The 18,329-nt window shown below is 39.0% G+C and overlaps 1 protein-coding gene across 1 annotated transcript; it reads right to left on the bottom strand.

Moving 5' to 3' along the window:
* Positions 1-3,352: 3,352 nt before the first annotated feature.
* Positions 3,353-7,642, bottom strand: LOC149792427 (macrophage-expressed gene 1 protein-like). Its single transcript, XM_089970997.1, has 2 exons — positions 7,070-7,642; positions 3,353-5,391 (listed from the first exon to the last, which is right to left on the bottom strand). The coding sequence occupies exons 1-2, from the start codon at positions 7,571-7,573 to the stop codon at positions 3,649-3,651; spliced, it is 2,247 nt and encodes a 748-aa protein (XP_089827123.1). The 5' UTR covers positions 7,574-7,642; the 3' UTR covers positions 3,353-3,648.
* Positions 7,643-18,329: the final 10,687 nt, after the last annotated feature.

Genomic DNA, 18,329 nt, shown 5'->3' with positions numbered 1-18,329 from the left:
CTTCACACCATTCTGCAAAGAATAAAAAGATGGCTTCGAACCACCTTGATAAAATGAAAAAATTGCAAGACGTCCTGGACAATTTGGGTATGATGGAGAAAATGTTAGTTAGGCTAAACGAGGATCACTATTCTTATAGTCCCCATCTAGTGAAGATGGAGATTAACAACTTACGAAAACTAAAGGAAATCATCAGTGATCTGTTGAAAGAAATAAAGGAGGAGAAGGAGGATGAAGAGGAAAGGATAAGGATGAGAGCATGGAACGAAAAAATTGAAAAAGAAGAAGAAAATGAGAAGAGGAAGAAAGAAGAGGAGGAGAAGCAGAAAGAAGAGAAAAAGAAGAAAAAGGAGGAAGAAAAGAAAGAAAAGAATAGAAAAAGTGTAGGACAGAAAATAAGAAGCTGTTGGAGAAATAGAAGAAACTAGAAGAAGAAGAAGAAGAAACCCAAAGGCCCTTTTCAGGGCCACCCACATTTCTCGAAAAGAGATAGACTTTCAATTGCCTACCCCTTTTTTATTTTGTTTAAAAAAATAGAGACCCCTCCCTGTTTCAATTTTCGTATGTTCCATTTCCATAGACCCATAGACCCTGTTCCATTTTCCCTTGTCGCTCAACAGACCCACAATCTATTCCCATGTTCAATTTCCCTTGAGGCTAGAGTGACCCAAGACTTTTTCCCCATGTTCAATTTCCCTTGAGGCTAGAGTGACCCAAGACTATTTCCCCATGTTAAATTCCCCTTGAGGCTAGGGTGTCCCATGATTTTTCCCCATGTTAAATTTCCATTGAGGCTAGAGTGGCCCAAGGGGTCCTGTAATGCTAATTTCCATTGAGGCTAGGGTGCCCCAAGACTTTCCCATGTTAAATTCCCCTTGAGGCAAGGGTGTCCCATGATTTTTCCCCATGTTAAATTTCCATTGAGGCTAGAGTGTCCCAGGGAGTTCTGTAATGCTAATTCCCATTGAGGCTAGGGTATCCCACTTCATTACTCACGTGTTGCATCACGCAAAATTTGGCGTATATACTGAACATGATATTTGGAGATCTGTAGAATGGATGGTAAATACAACAGAAGTGAGATAAACTATGTTTAAAAGACAACATGAGATTTGAGTTAAAAGCACGTGAAAATCAGCTTCCAAGTTCAATTCATCATAATTCAAATAATCTCTAATTCAAATAATCCCAATGCCCAATATAATTTTGAACAGGAAAATAAGTTTGTCTTTATCAAAACAATTTCATATGACGTATTGAAGTGGCAGTAATTTTGGGAGGCATATCAAGGATCGGAACCAGAAATGGGTTTATATTTTAGAGTCAAATGGTAACAACGATAGAGGCACAATCTGGAATGTCATTTTGTAGCAACACAGACTTGAACCAGATGTCAATATTGTGTCACGTAGGTTGGCTGTTTGTCGTTTTGTCGAGATGAAGTATGTTGTATCTTGTAGATAATTTCGATATCTAAATGACACAAAAAGTCCCAATTGTATGACAAATTTTGATTTTAAATTCATACATGTAACTGGGTACGAAACTCAATCTTAGCCAATCGTAATACTGATTTTCTAATGGCTATCAGACAGCTGTCGTCTGTCAAATTCCTCTATAGAAAATTGTAGTAGTATTAAAGTAGCGTGTCTCAGTGTCAAAATTTATATGGCAAATAATCATTGAAACATCCTTCTCCGACGCTGGTCTGCAGTGTTTTTGTTTGAAGACACTCGAACTGTAAGAATGAAGAATAATTGTATGGATCTTGGCCTTAGACACTGTTCATAATTCAATGTGTGTGTGTGTGTGTGTGTGTGTGTGTGTGTGTGTGTGTGTGTGTGTGTGTGTGTGTGAGAGACAGAGAGAGAAAGAGAGAGAGAGAGAGTGTGTGTGTGTGTATGAGAGAGTGAGTTTTGTCCATTTGACTCACTTCGTTTTAAGACCACTGTAACCCAACTGAGACCACAACCTATAGAGGGATGGATCTCACCCCTAATTATAATTTTGGGAACATAATCGGGAAGTTCACCAATACAGTTTTACGAATAGTACCAAATACATGGGAGAATTTGGAAAGATATTAACATGAGCGCTTCCTAGTAGATAGCCGAATGGCCAGTATACATAGTAGTAAGAATGGCGCCCGATTTCAAACGGCAAATAATGGCATACATATCACAACAAATTACAAGCGTATTCAAGATTTTGAACGTGAACCGTTTCATCACATTTGCAAAAAAAGAATTATGAAAATACACATGTATTAGCTTGATCATGGAAAAATGGATACAGTTATATGTTTCTCACTCAAAGTAGAAGGTAGGTGAATATAGCATACACTGCTATCATGTACAAACTGGGCATCAAACATATTTTCCAGGTAATAAATATTTAAACAAATAATTTATATTAGAAATACATAAGCAAAATTTATATACAAGATTCATATTTCAAATAATGTTACAAAAGTTATTATTTTCATTTAAAACAGAGGTACAAACTTTTTAACATGAGGAGAATGTAAACGGCGAACAGATATTATGTATTGTCTCCATGCATAATGATATATGCAAATGCATGAAAGCTGATAGGTCGTCAGGTTTGTTTCAAGATTGCATTTGAGCTTCAATTGAGAACGAAACTAGACATTAACAATATTCTCTCCTTCACCCCAAAAAAGAGACTCAGTTTATTAAAACACCCATACAGAATTGACAGTTTTGCCAAATTTGCTTGGCGTGGTCGTGTTGTGGCACTAATGTATAGGTCAGTTCTTTGGGTCTGTGAGTGACAAAACAGAAGGCTGATTTTCAAGTTTGGTGACAACGAAGGAACCAACCAGTTTCAAAGACTTGCTTTTCAGACTTCTTTTGATGGATAAATAAAAACATCGTAGTCTTAGAATCTAATATTGGAGACATATCATTTTAAAGGTAGCCATGTGTTCCTCGGATAAGATGAAACTAATTACCTGGCAACTTCGGAAGCTGAGTACATTACATCAAAAACTTTGCAGACTATAACAATGCATTCTTGATTAAAGATATTTAATCAGAAGACTCGAAATGAGTAAGTCAAGAACAATTTCTTGTATTCTGGCTGAAATAACAATTTAATAAAATTTAGGATCAATTCCATGTACGTAATGACGTCATATACATACTTGCTAGATATGTTAGGAAATACCGGAATTGTTTAATTTCCTCTTCATAATAAGGGGTTAAATTGTTTCCGCCATTAAAACGGTAAAACTGAATCTTACATTGAAATAAATAACAATAATAAGAGAAATAAAAATATGCAATAAGACTTTCTAGACCTGGCAACGGCAATAAAAAATATCAGTAAATTAATTTTTTTCTATCTTTATTGCTTTTCAAACATTATGTGATTTGTTTCTTAAATAGCGCATTCTTAGGTACAGGGGAGAGTATGGTCACATAAACTCAATGCTTACTGCAACATGCCCTCGTAAATACTTAGCAGAGGAGTAAAAACACAACAATAAATTTTCCTTGAAAACAATGATGCACAGTAAAGTTGACCTGAATTCCTTTGGTGAGACGATGCATATGGTGTGAATATACCTGTAACATACAATCCAAACAACCATTAAACATGGTCAGTTGTTGCATGAATGCAGTCTTAAAAAATGGCACCTGGTCTTTCCATCGCAGCTCGTGTTGTATCGTCACCAGAAACGCCGTAAAAAAACGGATCGTATCCCGTTTCGTTGCCTGCTTGCTTGAGCAGACGCACTTGTCTCCGGTATCTTAATTTCCTACACCTTACAATTACTGCAGTAGCCACAAAGACGCAAAACAGGGTGGCTGTAACAGATATGACAACAACCGCAGCGCTTTTCATTTCTCCTTTGGACACATCTTTGTCGTTCCATATCGGTTTGGAATTCTCACCTATACTCAGATTCCACATGCTAATGTTCATGGTTTTCCACGAGGTTCCATCCTGCGATATAATGATAGGTTCGTTCTGCATCAGTTCCTGTGGTGCTGGCATAAATGGAGGTCTTTGGATCTTAGGAAGACCCATACCTGACAAGGCACCCATCTTGACACAATAGTTGATCTCACAGCCGTTGTCAACCACTGCCAAGTGCTGACTGTATCCCTTCGGACATTCATGAGGCCAGGACGCTGCACCTGATTGTCTCATGAATCTCGTCAAGGTTAGCATGCCATTTGCTTGGAGTCCTTTTGATTCTCTTTCGTTAAGTACAAGTGGGTTTCCGGATTTACAGCTGTAAAAGCCTGCAAATGGGATGGAGTAACGGTATCCGAGCTCGTAATCATCGCTGACGCAAACAGTAAGGTCAGTTAGAAGATGCAGGGAGTAGAATTCTGACGGACAGCTCTTTGCTTGAGTCAGAGGATTGATAGTGTTACCAGTGAAAACTCCGCCAAATAGGAATCCTGACTGCTGGTGCACCTGCCCCTTAGAAACACACCAGTAGGCCTGGTAGCCTGCATAGCTGTGGTAAGTGTTATCGTTGCAGCAGTGGAAAAATAACCAACATCTGTGGCACTCGTGTCTGCTCATGGAAGCAGAGTCTGAACCATCCTGAAGTAGAACCGCTTCATAACCAGGAGGACAAGTGTATGCTCCCGTAATAGGATTCTTCTGTGTTCTCTGTATGCAGAGGTCGGTGTAGCCCCATCCTGAGCACGTCTGATACACGCCTCCGAACGTGTAGTTGGTAAGAGGTGGTTTGCAGGTACCGTCATCCACATTGGCCTGGAAGCTGAAGTTGGGTGAATCCATGGCAGTGCATCCGCGGTAAGTATTGTGCTCGTAATACAGTTGTACTGCGTCCTGTATGTAATTATACATCTGGAACACAGTGGATTCGGGGATCTCGGTTAGAACGTCAGGAGTAATGACATAGTAAATTGGATCTCCAGAGCGGTCCATCGCTACCAAGTTATCATCCAGACCTGCGCTCCAGGCATTAATTGAGTAGTTGTTCGGCCTAAGTACCGGACCACCGAACGTGTGGATTTTAGAGTGAGCTCTTATTTTTGCATACGACTCAATCTTTGACTGAGATGTTGTCTGTGAATAGCTAGTGCCAAAGTTGAAGACGCTGAAGAATGATGCACTAGCGGAAGCTAGGATTGAGTTCTTGTCTGAGGAAGACTGGCCGATGAACGTAGAGTAGACTTGATCCAACTGTTCCAAAGCAGCACCCACATCTACACTCCTGATAACATGAGTTCCAAAATCTCGAATCAGTAGCTGACTTTCGTAGCGCGCCATGGCGGTTCGGTTCATCTCCAAGTGTGCCGCAATCCTCCTCAGTCTGGCTCGAAATGCCGGATGCAGGAGAGTATCAGGTTCAGAAAGAGCCGTGTACCGGATATATCTGGCCTGAAAAGACGTTATAGGAAACATTCAAATCTCGTAGATTCATCTTCAAATAGTGCAGCAGGAGCAAACATTGTACTGCTCAAATATCCTAGACGTTTACTCGAAAGATATTTATTCGAACAAACACATTCATTAAAGTTTTGTTCCCTGCTCACTGCTGTGAAGTCAATAAAGTATACAACGATGATATCTGATCTATTTCACATAGGTTTTGTAAAGACGTGGAAAGTAATGAAGTGCATAGCTTATATCCCCAACGGCATTAGGGGAACAAGCACATAACCTTGACAGTTAGACCTAAAAAGCCAGAAATATACGTATACAAAAGTTCATCCTTTAACCCTGAGTAAGTGACAGGAAACTTTAAAAAAAAAATATTCAGCTGGAAGACAATATGGTAGGCCGGTTACATATAAATACATTAAGTTTCATTCTTTTATATGAAAATGTCTTTGGCATTTGTTTAAGGAATAACTATATATAATCAAAGGAGATATAATCTATCTGAAATTAATGAAGATTTATTTAAATGGGTATGTTGTTTTATTTTTATTTTTTTTCGTTTTCGTCGTCTTTGCTTGAAATATCCCTGACACATTGTCAGACCATGACCACTTGATATGGTAAACAATTTTGTTGTAATACATAGCTATTTAATATGTGGGTTGTTGTGCATATGCTGTGTGCATTCCTTGACACCATTGTTCATTATATATGTATAAGAACGAAGATAAATTTAAAGTCATTTTCCTACCCTTGTTACACGAGTCTATCGGAAAAATACTCGTATTTCTTTTTCAAATTGTTGAAATTTGAACAAAAGATTGATTTTAAAATTGTAGGCCTACGTATGAATAAGTGTGTGCGATCGCGTTTCATTTCGTGAAAATAGTTAAAGAAGCTCGAAAACTTCGGAATAAAATCGGAGATGGTCCAAACACTACCCTCTTAATGCTGTTTGTCAGTACCATTTTTACGTCTTTCGAACCCGCGACCATCCACATCAGAGGCGAACGCTCTAACAACTTAAGCCACCTAAGCGGTACAAAAAATTATTTTATGGATCATCTTTATAGAGTGCCTGCTGGCGATTTTGCAAAACAAGCATTTTGCCCAAAGAGTACATAAAAAACATTCTGTTTTATTTTTGACATTTATAGACTAATGGACAATTAGACCGAAATAAATTTGTAGAAACATTCCAACGTTAAGGTCGATTCACGATCAGAAAACCTGACTGGAAATTACTCTTAAACTGACTTTTGTAAATTGTTTTATAGTAGCGCATGACAATCTTAGCACAAAAGTAAAACCAAACAGATTCCTGGACCAGGAGAAACCACATAGGCATTTATAGTTGCTGACAATTTGCCTATAGATACGTGCACTATGTATAATAATACAAAAAAGCAATTTCACCCAATTTTATCCTCCAGCACAATTTACATCTTTAGGGTGTTGAACAGGGGACTGACTATTAATAATTGCTAATTTCCATCCAGGATGTGTAACGTTCACTCAGCGTTGCATAGTACGGTGTTTTGTGTTTGATCTTTGATATTTTTTTTGCCTCATATTACTGTTAAGTTTTGGGTTATTCATTCCTCCCTCTCTCTGTCTCTCTGTCTCTCTCTCGCGCACACACACAAAACTTCATAAAGATAAATGCACAACATACCTGTATCCTGATAGTAGAAGCTTTTTCCATGTATTGTTTTTCCTTTACACTTTCAAACTCATATGAAAAATGACCACTTATACCGACGTGAGTTGTTTGGAGACCAGCGTCAACATTGATTGACCTTGATAATGTCGACGTATAGTTATCCCAATGAAGGAACAACTCGGCAAAAGTTTCAACTTCACTGCTTTTGACTGGAACTATTGTTACGCCATCCGGGATTAAATAAAGCCCGTCATCTGTTGACTTGCATTTCGTGTAGTTAACGTTTAAAACGCGTCCCCTCTCTTTGTTTACGAGATTATCCCAGCCACCTCCTGGGAGAGTCTCAAACCGGAGAACCTGCTTATCGGTGGCTCGAACACACAACATGGGATCCCCAGGAAGAAAGACTGGTCCGCTACAGTTTCCAGAGCTACTTTCGCATGTGTGTATTTGTAGAAACACCCAACTAATGGCAACCAAAACTGGTCCCATTTTGAAACTTGGAGGTTTACTCATCGCTGAAACGATGGTACACTAACTGAGATAGTGTACCAGAATGCCAATGCTCCGAAGCACAAGGCAATGAATCACACAAACGGAAATTTATTTGTGAAATACCCCTTGTTATCTTGCTATACATCGTGTTTACTTGTTAAATCGCTATAACTATATAACATAAGACGAATTTCATGCCGTCTGCGTGTGTTAAAGTTATGGCCATATTAGAAAATAATAGAAAATCAATGTATATCGCATATATTCTACCGTTGAAAATATACTGCCCTTGACACTGTTGAATTTTCACATTACTTATGTAAATCATTTGTTTTATCTCTATTATCTCAGACTGAATGTAATTTTATGAATCAGAGCTTCATTACGTGGGGTATTAGGACAGTAACTGGTTGACATATTTCAACCACTTAAAGCACCTCAATCTTTATCAGTTTTTAGTTCATTCCATTATTATATAGCCTACTTCAGTTGATTCCTTTATTATATAGCCTACTTCGGTTCATTCCATTATTATATAACCTACTTCAGTTCATTGCATTATTATATAGCCTACTTTAGTTCATTCCATTATTATATAGCCTACTTCAGTTCATTCCTTTATTATATAGCCTACTTCGGTTCATTCCTTTATTATATAGCCTACTTCAGTTCATTTCTGTATTATATAGCCTACTTCGGTTCATTCCATTATTATATAGCCTACTTCAGTTCATTCCATTATTATATAGCCTACTTCAGATTATTCCTTTCTAATACAGCCTACGTGTCAGCTTATGGCCTTCTACGCACGCTCTGTTATGAGTTGTGGGTGGGGTGCTCCCAATATGTATTTAAATTACACTGGAATTCCCACCCTGACTCGTTTTTGTAGGAAGTGAAATTAGTGATAGAGACATATAGCTCCGAGCCCCCAATCAGCAATGCCGACAATTAAATTATTAAGAGCACAAAGGTGAAATTCAAAAGAATAAAAATGTAATACAATTTAAACATATTAATTGCTCAACCAATCTTCTTCCTCTCGACCATGTAGCAACATATTTCATCACGTGATTATAGTGTGAGATGGCTTCCCCCTGTACATGGTTTCTACTCATCTGTGCTCTACTCTGCTAATTCCGTTCCTTCTTCCGGCGTTCTCCGTACTCCGATTCTTCCTATCCTCTTCCGTTTTGTCTCCTTTTCTCCTCCCCCTTCTCTCTCTCTCTTTCTCTGGCAACTAGGCTGTTCCTCTGCCTACTGCCTTGTTCTATCCTGTCTCTCTGAGACTCGGGACTTGACTACCCGGTAGTTCTGTCCCCAAAAGCTTCCTGTGAAAACACAAGGACGTTAGCATGTTTCGTTAGCCATCTCGCTCACACTAAATCAACAATCAATCGTCAGATAGAGGATATCTACATCTTCGGTCACGCATTCGTGCACATCGAAAACCACATACGTTCTTATAGAAAACAACGTTGCTATAAAGAGCGGTATCCTACTTATCATATAGACATCACTAGATTGCGTCATATCAATATATTCTTAATCTCATTATTCTGAACAATATCACAACAATCAGACGCATTTCTGTACATTACACTCCCACAAGTGTACACAAATATTCAAATATCCATATTATTTAACTTTACACACTGCAACCATTTCCAAAGTTACAATTTAATTCAACAATTGCAAAATCTAGAATATCACATACATAAATACACTAGTTTACCCCGAAGTAACCAGATAGCGAATTACAATGTTAATTCTGACTACGAGCTAGCAATCTACATAATCAGAGCTCATTTCTCAAGTACGCATGTAAATTTAACAATACAAAGGTAATTCTACGTACTAACAATTCTAGTAAGCAAATATACATACTGCACATAATTACAGTTATAATGCCGTAACATTCTGCAACAATCGAGCAAATAACTCCCTGACCTTTACGAAGCTTTCTGTCCTTGAATTTACCAAGGTTTATTTTCCCGCCAATTCACGAGTGGCTTCCTCGTAGTTAATGCTACAACTTCTCAGCACGATGCTTCACAATGACTAATTCGTTCCCAGCCCAAATGCCTGTTAAATTCTGGTTCGAATTGATGGCCACACCCTTCATCAGATCTGAATGGATATCAATTCTACCCCAGTCGGTCCAACTTAACAGACTTAGCCTCAGGCCATCTGTTAATGCAGGGAGATTTACAACAGCATCGATGGTCCTTTGTTCTTAGAACAAAGCTTCCAACATCTACATGTTAGTTTTGACACCTAACGATGTGGGCTCTTGTACAACACGAATCGCTACGATAGACGCAGTGTCTACATACACATGGCGCTAACCCATTCATTTGTTCCTGACTTACGTAATCGCGGGCAGGCAAACGTGACACAGCTGTAGTACAAGATAATTTTCAACCAACAGTAACAATAAACCAACGTTTGACAATTTTTCTCTCCTTTAAGAATTTTTATTTTCGTATTTGTAGCATATGTGGGAAAAAGAAAGCTAACACAGATATACCTTACTTCTTCGTGCAGAATAAGTGATTTGTTAATAAATTTTACCCCTGCATCATCATCATCATTATCATCTTTTGATTAATGCGTGTCATTTCTAAGCAACTAGCTTCAGAGAATATATGGAATAGGACCATATAAAGGTTTTGGGTTCCAAACGGGAAGGGGTGACTGTGGAGTAGGATAGGGGTTCACCTATATATTAATATAAATATTGCAAGGAATGAATCTTGTTTGTACAATGTTTGCGTGCAGGGTATGAATGGATGCTGTAAAGATTTGTTTGCCTGTTTGTTACTTGTTTTTCTTTTCTTTTCTCCGAAGTTTCTTTGTTTGTTTACATATTTGATCAAAGCCTTCTATCATTTCACTGGGCAGTAAAATAAAAGCAAAAGCGGGCAATGGTTACACTGGAACGCAAAAGGAACTAGCGCTGGATTAAGACAAAAATTGTGCGATCATGTCTGTGTGTGTGTGTGTGTGTGTGTGTGTGTGTGTGTGTATGAGTGTATGTGTGTGCTGGATTGTTAACGTGTCTTTGACAATAGTTCAGTCATATCGGTACGAAGTCTGTAGCGTGGCAGTTTATAGTGATGTCTAGCACTGGGGCATCATGTCGCAGACATGTTGCATCATGTCCCACGCAGCCACATTATCCTGACACCAGGCCGACCAGTCCTAACATTAACTTCTTATTGATATGACTTGTACAGGGTTCGAACCTGCGACCTCCCGCATCCAGTGAGGACGTTCTTACCACTAGGCCGCCGGAGCTGTTCGATCATGTAATTTTCAGCCTAATTTCAAATTAGTTTCAGTCACTGTTAATTTCTCGTGTCTAAGTAACCATCAAAATTTTAAGACTTTTGTTATTCGCTTCATATGTAATGGAAAAAGTACGGACATTTTATGTTTGTATACCGTTTTGGTTATAATTAGGCCGATGCAAGCCTTTTGAAACGCATGTATACTGTTTTGCTTATAACTAGGTGGAGGCAAGCCTTGTGATATGCATGATTGCACGGCTTCCAGATTTATTGCTTCATTTAAGCTATGCCCGTTGAAAATAGGATGTCAAAAAAAGTTCTGTGTCAGTAAATTGTTCGTGAGGAAGTTTAATGCCTACACTGATGTACTGCCTTTCGTCAGTGTTGCATTTACATAATCTACTGTTTCTAACTGTTTGTAAGTTTTACAATCTGTACACAGCAGGGCTAGAGGGAATGAGAAACTCCAAAAAACTATCTTCTTTAAATATTCAAATACCGTATATACTCATATATTACTCAGATCAAACTGGAAACTTCATAGAACCTGATCTTCTGTCGCATAATGCGCCGGTAGATCTGGATCTATTAGATTTTAACGAGTTATCAGTAGAACAAGCAGAATAACGCCGATCTGCTGGCGTATTATGCGACGGAAGGTTAATTTCTATGTTGTTTACAGACAAATCTGACTTACAAGCCAGTGGTGGATCCCTTATCAATACTTTGGATCGGATATCATAAAGGAGCATGACTGGTTAGGGCTCGACACCTAGGTTAGAGCTGGACTCAAAGGATAGTGTTGGACATACAGGTTACTGCTGGACACATAGGTTATTGCAGCAATATAGTTTTGTGCTGGACACATAGGTTAGTGCTAGACACAGGTTAGTGTTGGTCACTGATTAGTGCTAGCCACAGGTTAGTGGTCACACAGTTATTGATTAAATACATTTTTACAGATGTATGCGCTCTCTACGTTAGATTAATGTTTGCTTAATGTCAGGCGCACCAGCATTTATTAAACGGGGTCATGACAGGAAATTAAACAATACAGGCTATTCTTTCAAAATTTAAACGCCCATATCTTTACAACATAGATTATTTGCGGGCAATACTTTGATTTGGCATTTTTTGCATAAATGTTTTCAGTATAAAATTGTTTCAAATTAGACTTCCGCAAACTTTTTCGAAGAGTTGAATACGTAAAGACATAAAAGATGTCTTCGAAAGGGTGTGGAAATCTCCTTTACACTGCTATATAGGGTTAGGCATGGTACCTGATTGGATTCATTCTTTAGGCGTCTAGCAACCACTTATATACACGTAAGTGATTCATTATCTTTGATTCTCTTTGACATAACAATGTTTGCTTATACTATGGAGACAAAGTTTGATATATTAATTCAAATCTTTAAGCCAAATCAGAAGATAAACAAGCAAATTAAATTGAAAAGCATTCTTTCTCTAAAATGGGTGTGAAGACAGAGATTTTTGCACTTTTTCATAGGATGGAATTGACATATTGACAGTATCTTATGATAACCTTTTATTGCCCTCAGTGCATAAAAAACATGAAAGTTTCTTTAGTTTTACATCATTATAGTATAACTGCATGTCTGTAGCGGTAACGAAATGTTTCAACTCTGGGCCGGGTTATGTGACCTTGCTCTACCAGTGAACTAATTAGCAAAACGAATGTTTTGCGTAGTGTCTTCATACATATGTTGCTAAGGGTTGCGTCTTTGGCCCTTTAAGTATGGCCATTTTTGGGTGAAGGCAGGCACTAAAACAAAAACTTAACAGTAACTCCATTCAAAAGATTATCGTTGTCACTAATATATAACTAAATATAATTCCTGTGCTTGAGGTAAAGATTATTATGTTTTAGTAAAGGTAATTATTTTATATTAGATATCGAATAAAAAAATAAATTAAGCATACGTTTAAGTACTCAACATATAATTGTCAGAAGATACAATTATGGCTAATTTTGACGACAAGAAAACGACACGAGTAGTGTGAAGCAAGAGTTTGAGATCTTGTTCGAGGCTTTTAACCCCCATGGCTTTAAACCAGCGGCAAACATAAGTAAAGCGTGCACGAATGCAAAAGCACGCGAACAGTTTCCAAAACGCCAAACCGGCATGGTGTCGAAGACTAAACCCTAAACAAGAAAAAACGCACTCGCGTGCACACAACACGAATGTGCGTTTTACCCCAAACGCGGCCTACAGTAACTCTAGCCTGACATGAGACGATTTTATTCTTAATCGATGCTGCTTTAGGGGCACTCTTCTCGAGTGGCAGTGTTATTTTAATAAACTTTGTTTCTGAGCTTTTTTAACATCATTGTGCTTTATTGAATACACTCTTTCATACGTAATAATAGTGGTACCTTTGCTCAATGAAGAACTAATCTGAGTGTAGACTGGTTCATCTTGTATGAGAATATTAAAATAAATAATCGAGGCTAGTGTATATACAATGTCTAAAGTACAGCCGTTGAAGGCATATAGTAAATTGCCTGCGCAGGCGTGTGTTTGTACAGAAACGGAAAAAATAATCTAGCTGTTTATCCTGAGTGCATCATATCGGGTTATCAAAGAAGCTTCAAAGGAGAGGTATGAGTTTTAAAATACATACCCGGAGCTATTTGTAACATTAACCAAATTAGTAACTGGTTTAGAGCTCGAACGCCGAAACCTCGATGAGGAATATAACAAAAAGCGTGCACAGTCATGAACTATGAAGACAGCAATGACCACTGCAATTCGTGAAATGCTTGAGGATAATATATAGAAACATCAGTGACGCTCATGCATATAAACATTAATGAATTCATAAGAAATGATACGCAGTCTGGCGAAATGGCGGGTTTTCTGTGAAAAGTTATTTCAGTGCAAATATACAGAACCCATCCAGTCAGTACTAGAGGATGACACAGTAATCGTTGAGAATTAACAATTTCAAAACCAACCACTACACGTTTGAAATTCTTGGACGTGAACGTAAAATGAAAGAACAGTTTCAAATTGGTGTAATGCATTATTGGAACGGTAATTAGCAGTGATTTGTACCCAATATCCTCTTAAAGAAAATTGTATTCCTATGGGAAGAAAAACTTGATACCAAACTGTGAAGGTTTCCACCTTTTAAAAAATATTGCTGGCCAGACGCTACCATGCCTTAAACGTCACCATCATCAAAAACATAAGTGGCATAATACTGTATACCATTGCAGCATGATGTGGTAACACGCCTATTTTGCATCTCTACATCATCAATGGAAGATCGACGAACATTACTGCACATTAGAGAATCCTCACATAAATTTACCCAATGTATAAAAACCGGTTCTGAATCTGCTCCGGAACTTAACTATCTTGTTCATCTACAAAAACTTCAGCTGTAACTGAGTTTGCGGGTGCGTGTGCTGCGAGTCCACCGGGTGCTACTGGTTTGTCGGAGAGCGTGGATGGCTCTGTGCATCCAGATAAACAGGAATCTGTGAATCATAGTCACGAAGGAATTTGAGAAGGAATCATATAAGTTGATAAATAATGCCGTGTTCAGAAAAAAGCATGGAAATTTGCGAAAACGAATTTGCGTCGATATTGTCTGAGAAAAACACATAAAATTCCCATTGCTCATTGCGGCCCCGGCGTTCGAGTCACGTAACATATTCAATGCTGGACTCGTCGCCGTCCATAGATAGACATCCTTGTTAATGTTGACAAAACCTATTTACGATGATGCGTCCGTGTTGGATCTGTAAAAGTTGCTCATGTAGGGGTTCAACTATAACAAGATCATAACACGGTAGGATGACAAAGTCAAAATGCCGTGCACTGACACGGACTTGTTTCTAATGCAAACAATAATATTTGATGCGACATGGGTGAGGCATCACTCGTCAGCGAATTGGACACCATCAGGTACCCGAAGGATCATCCTCTTTTTTTCCGCAACGTCAACAAGAAGGCTGTCAAGAAATTCAAAGACGGTTTTATGTCCAGTCGCATAAGCGGGTCTTATACCCGTTGCACAAGTAATTTCACTTTAAACGCTGCCATGACAAGGTGAGATCAATATTTCCTGCGCATTCAGGTGTGCAAATAATCCTTCTAGAAATGTGCGGCTGAACTGATCCACGATTGCTTGATCGCGATGGATATTAATATGATCATAATCAAATCGCACATGGTGTTTTGGAAATGGCTCATCAGCAGCTCAGATACATCCCTTGCCTTGAACCATCTTCAGAGTCTACGGCCATGTTAACGGCACACGTGGGTAGATACGTTTAAACGCGTGAGCTACATTTATGTTTCATCATTTGATCTCAATGGCTCGACTTCCTTATACCTATACTACCATATACAACGGTTAACGCATATTTATATGTGCGCGAACGTGTCTAATCATGTGCGAGTAAACAAAAGATCAGTCTGGTCAACTTCTTTGGGGGTTCTCGCATCAAACCTTCCACGATAAATCTTGGAAAGTTAAATAAATCTATCACACTGATTTTCATTTTGGCCAGCCACGCTCTTTGTACCCCGTAGGTGACATTTTTCCGTATTTACAAACTTTCTAACGGCTACTTCAACCTTCCAATAACCGTGTGGACCATATTATCTTGCAGACATGATCCACTCTGAAGCTATGTTTTCCTCAAGCATGTTTGTTATATCGAGGCTTCACCTTCAAGTGTAATTTTGACCCTCACGCAGCCTTTGACAATCCATGAAGCGATTCTTTGACCAACAATCAGTTCCGCAATAGCATTCAAGTCATGGATGAGATCGACGGACCTTGACATGCACGAAGATCATGTTGGTAACATGCAGCATGCAGCATCGATGCAGTTTACGATTCTTCTCTGGGCGCTTGTAGGTTATGGTGCTATAGTATGTCCAGCTGTTTTCCAGGCCCGCAGTAATTGTATCCTGAGATACGTTTTTCCCCAGGATATATATATCAAGGTATCCCAGGTAGCTTGGACAGTGCGTCAGCAATATCAGCTCTGTGATTTTGGACCCTGTGCGGGATACGTATTTGCGTCCAAAAATGGAACTGGAAGTTACCACATGCATTAACAACGATTGCGTATCTGTCATTTAGTATTGCCTTTGCAGTACATGTACTTGTTTTCCTGCAGCATCTCACACGTTATGAAAGCATAATAATAAAAATACAACAATTAATAGTCAACATGACATCATCGCGAAAGATTTTCGTCATTGACTTTTCTGCGTCAGCGAAGCCGCGACCACCTAAGCATAGTTACATGTTTCCAAATCCGGTTTGCGAGCTGATCATTGGTCCGTCCTGAGCGAAACGGTCACTGTTATTGAGTCTGATCATGTGAGGGTTAGCGATGTATAGGCTGTACGCGCTTTAATCGTCTAATACCTAACAGCCGTATAATGACATACTAGGAAACCTCGCACACGCGCTAGGTCATTGCAAGAGACGTCTTCGTCGCTTTATATTTAGTTTCCACATCGATGACGCCCATGCCGTTTTCGATATTGACCCGGTCGTGGATAATCGTGTTGTGTACGGTGATGTGATGCTTAAAAGGCAAGACAACTCTGCGAGAATACGTATATGTGATTTATTTAACATAACGATAAGCACATGTACCCAAGTGATAGTGAATGACCGTAACATGATTTTCCGCGAAGTTGATGCCTAGGTCTTACGAACAGTAATTCGACCTGGGATAAGTTTAGAAATGCGTTCTTGTTGTGGGAATAATCGTCTCACTCGAATGTGTGCACCAATTTAACGAATATGGTAAATGTATGCAGTAACAAAATCCAACAGTGATGCCATAGCACATGGTGCTAGCCGACATCACAAAGTAGTGCTTCAACAATTTTGAACTCGACATCGATCATCGTCGTCGTGACGAACAGCAGGGGAAGAACTCATAGCGGGTTACGAACAAACATAGATCAAGCATTTGCGCAAATCCGTTGTTCTTGGGAACAAAAAGAAACCGGGTTTGATTGTAAGGACACCAAGCGATACCAAAGAATGCGTCGAAGAGATAATAGAGTATCGTAGACAACAATCCAAGTATCAAAGAAAACACTGCCTGAACTATTTCAGGACTGGGCCACCAAAAGATAGAAGCAATGTTGTGGAATTTTCCGCTTCTTTTTCTGAGTATTGACGAAATGAAGTAAAGGAAAATGACAAGCAACATTCCAAAAGTAATGCACTTAAAGAGGTCCCTATGTGGGTGTCTCGGAAAAGGTGTGAACTGCATGTAGCAATTGGCAATGGGTAGGAGGAATTTCGCGAGGGAAAAAATATGGCGTTGCTGAGGATATCATCAAGATGCAAAGTTTACCTCAACTAAGATCCACTGTGATTGCGTGTATGTGATGCATAACAGGTTCATGGATTCGTTGACGAACTAGAAACACTTGAGGGGTCTGTTTACGAAGGAAACAGTGTGCCAGAAATCATGATCGTAACCAAGTAAATTTGCTAGCGGTTTTTCACCAACCACATTACGATCATGGTGAAATTTCGCGCAATGTTCAATGAACTAGTAGAATACGTTGATGATGAGTTGTATGGAAACAATTCGTTTCGAGATTCTTTTTAATGAATGCGGCATTGAAATACAATCCAAAGAGTGAGCTCCATAATCACGATCTCGTCTATCAAGCCGGAATTATATGTGTTTTGCGACACTGATCTCTGCGGGGCAATCCCGCACACTCGAGATCGCTCTAACCTCGTACTGCGTTTATTACACTTGGCCTCATATTATTCGGATATTGAATGGTTATAATGACGGTCGTATGTGCACGTGTGAGATCCGTGTGTGTTGTCAACGTGAGGATTCCGTTTATACTTCCTTCGCTTTTTATTAACTTTTATGAACTCAGATGCCTCTATTCTTATATCCCTTTAATTTTACAGTGGACTTATATTTACGTTAAACGGTTTACTGGATGCTATAAAATGATAAACCCAACAGCAGTTTATTGGTAATAGCATGGTGCAAAAGTAGCATAGGTCAGCTGTTCACCGACTCTTCATCTATATCATGTACAAGAGCATGTACGTTGCGGTGAAGGAATGTATGGATTCTGGGTCGGAGTTATGAGTTCTCGCTCTGCTTGCGAACTTAAATGGAAACATGTGTCGTGTCTTGGCTTGACAACTCTGCTGCGAAGTATTCAGTCAGTTGTCTCTTAGATATGTCCATTTTTTGGTGCGAGTATGAGCATTCTGGAATCTGGAGTTAATGTAAACTACTTTCTGAAAGGCGATGTAAGCAAACATTAGTATTCGCACACCCTCCCTTTTGTTTGTAAACCCACCTCACCACATGATTTTAAATACGAAAAGCAAGAAGAGGAGATGAATAGCAGAGTCAACTGACTGGGGTTTCAAAACCTTCCTATCTTTTTTGTTGTTGTTGTTGTTTTTAAAAAAGCTAGAGGGGTACCAAA

The sequence above is a fragment of the Sinohyriopsis cumingii genome, chromosome 9 (genome assembly GCF_028554795.1).
Source record: "Sinohyriopsis cumingii isolate HCF-2022 chromosome 9, ASM2855479v2, whole genome shotgun sequence".
In the NCBI taxonomy this organism is placed as follows: domain Eukaryota; kingdom Metazoa; phylum Mollusca; class Bivalvia; order Unionida; family Unionidae; genus Sinohyriopsis; species Sinohyriopsis cumingii.
This window is presented reverse-complemented; position numbering and strand designations above follow the sequence as displayed.

Excerpts from the sequence above, each read along its gene's own strand:
- LOC149792427 (XM_089970997.1), bottom strand. The coding sequence starts at position 7,573 with ATGAGTAAACCTCCAAGTTTCAAAATGGGACCAGTTTTGGTTGCCATT. Across the intron at positions 5,392-7,069 it reads CTTCTACTATCAGGATACAG|GCCAGATATATCCGGTACAC; the intron begins GTATGTTGTGCA and ends ACGTCTTTTCAG.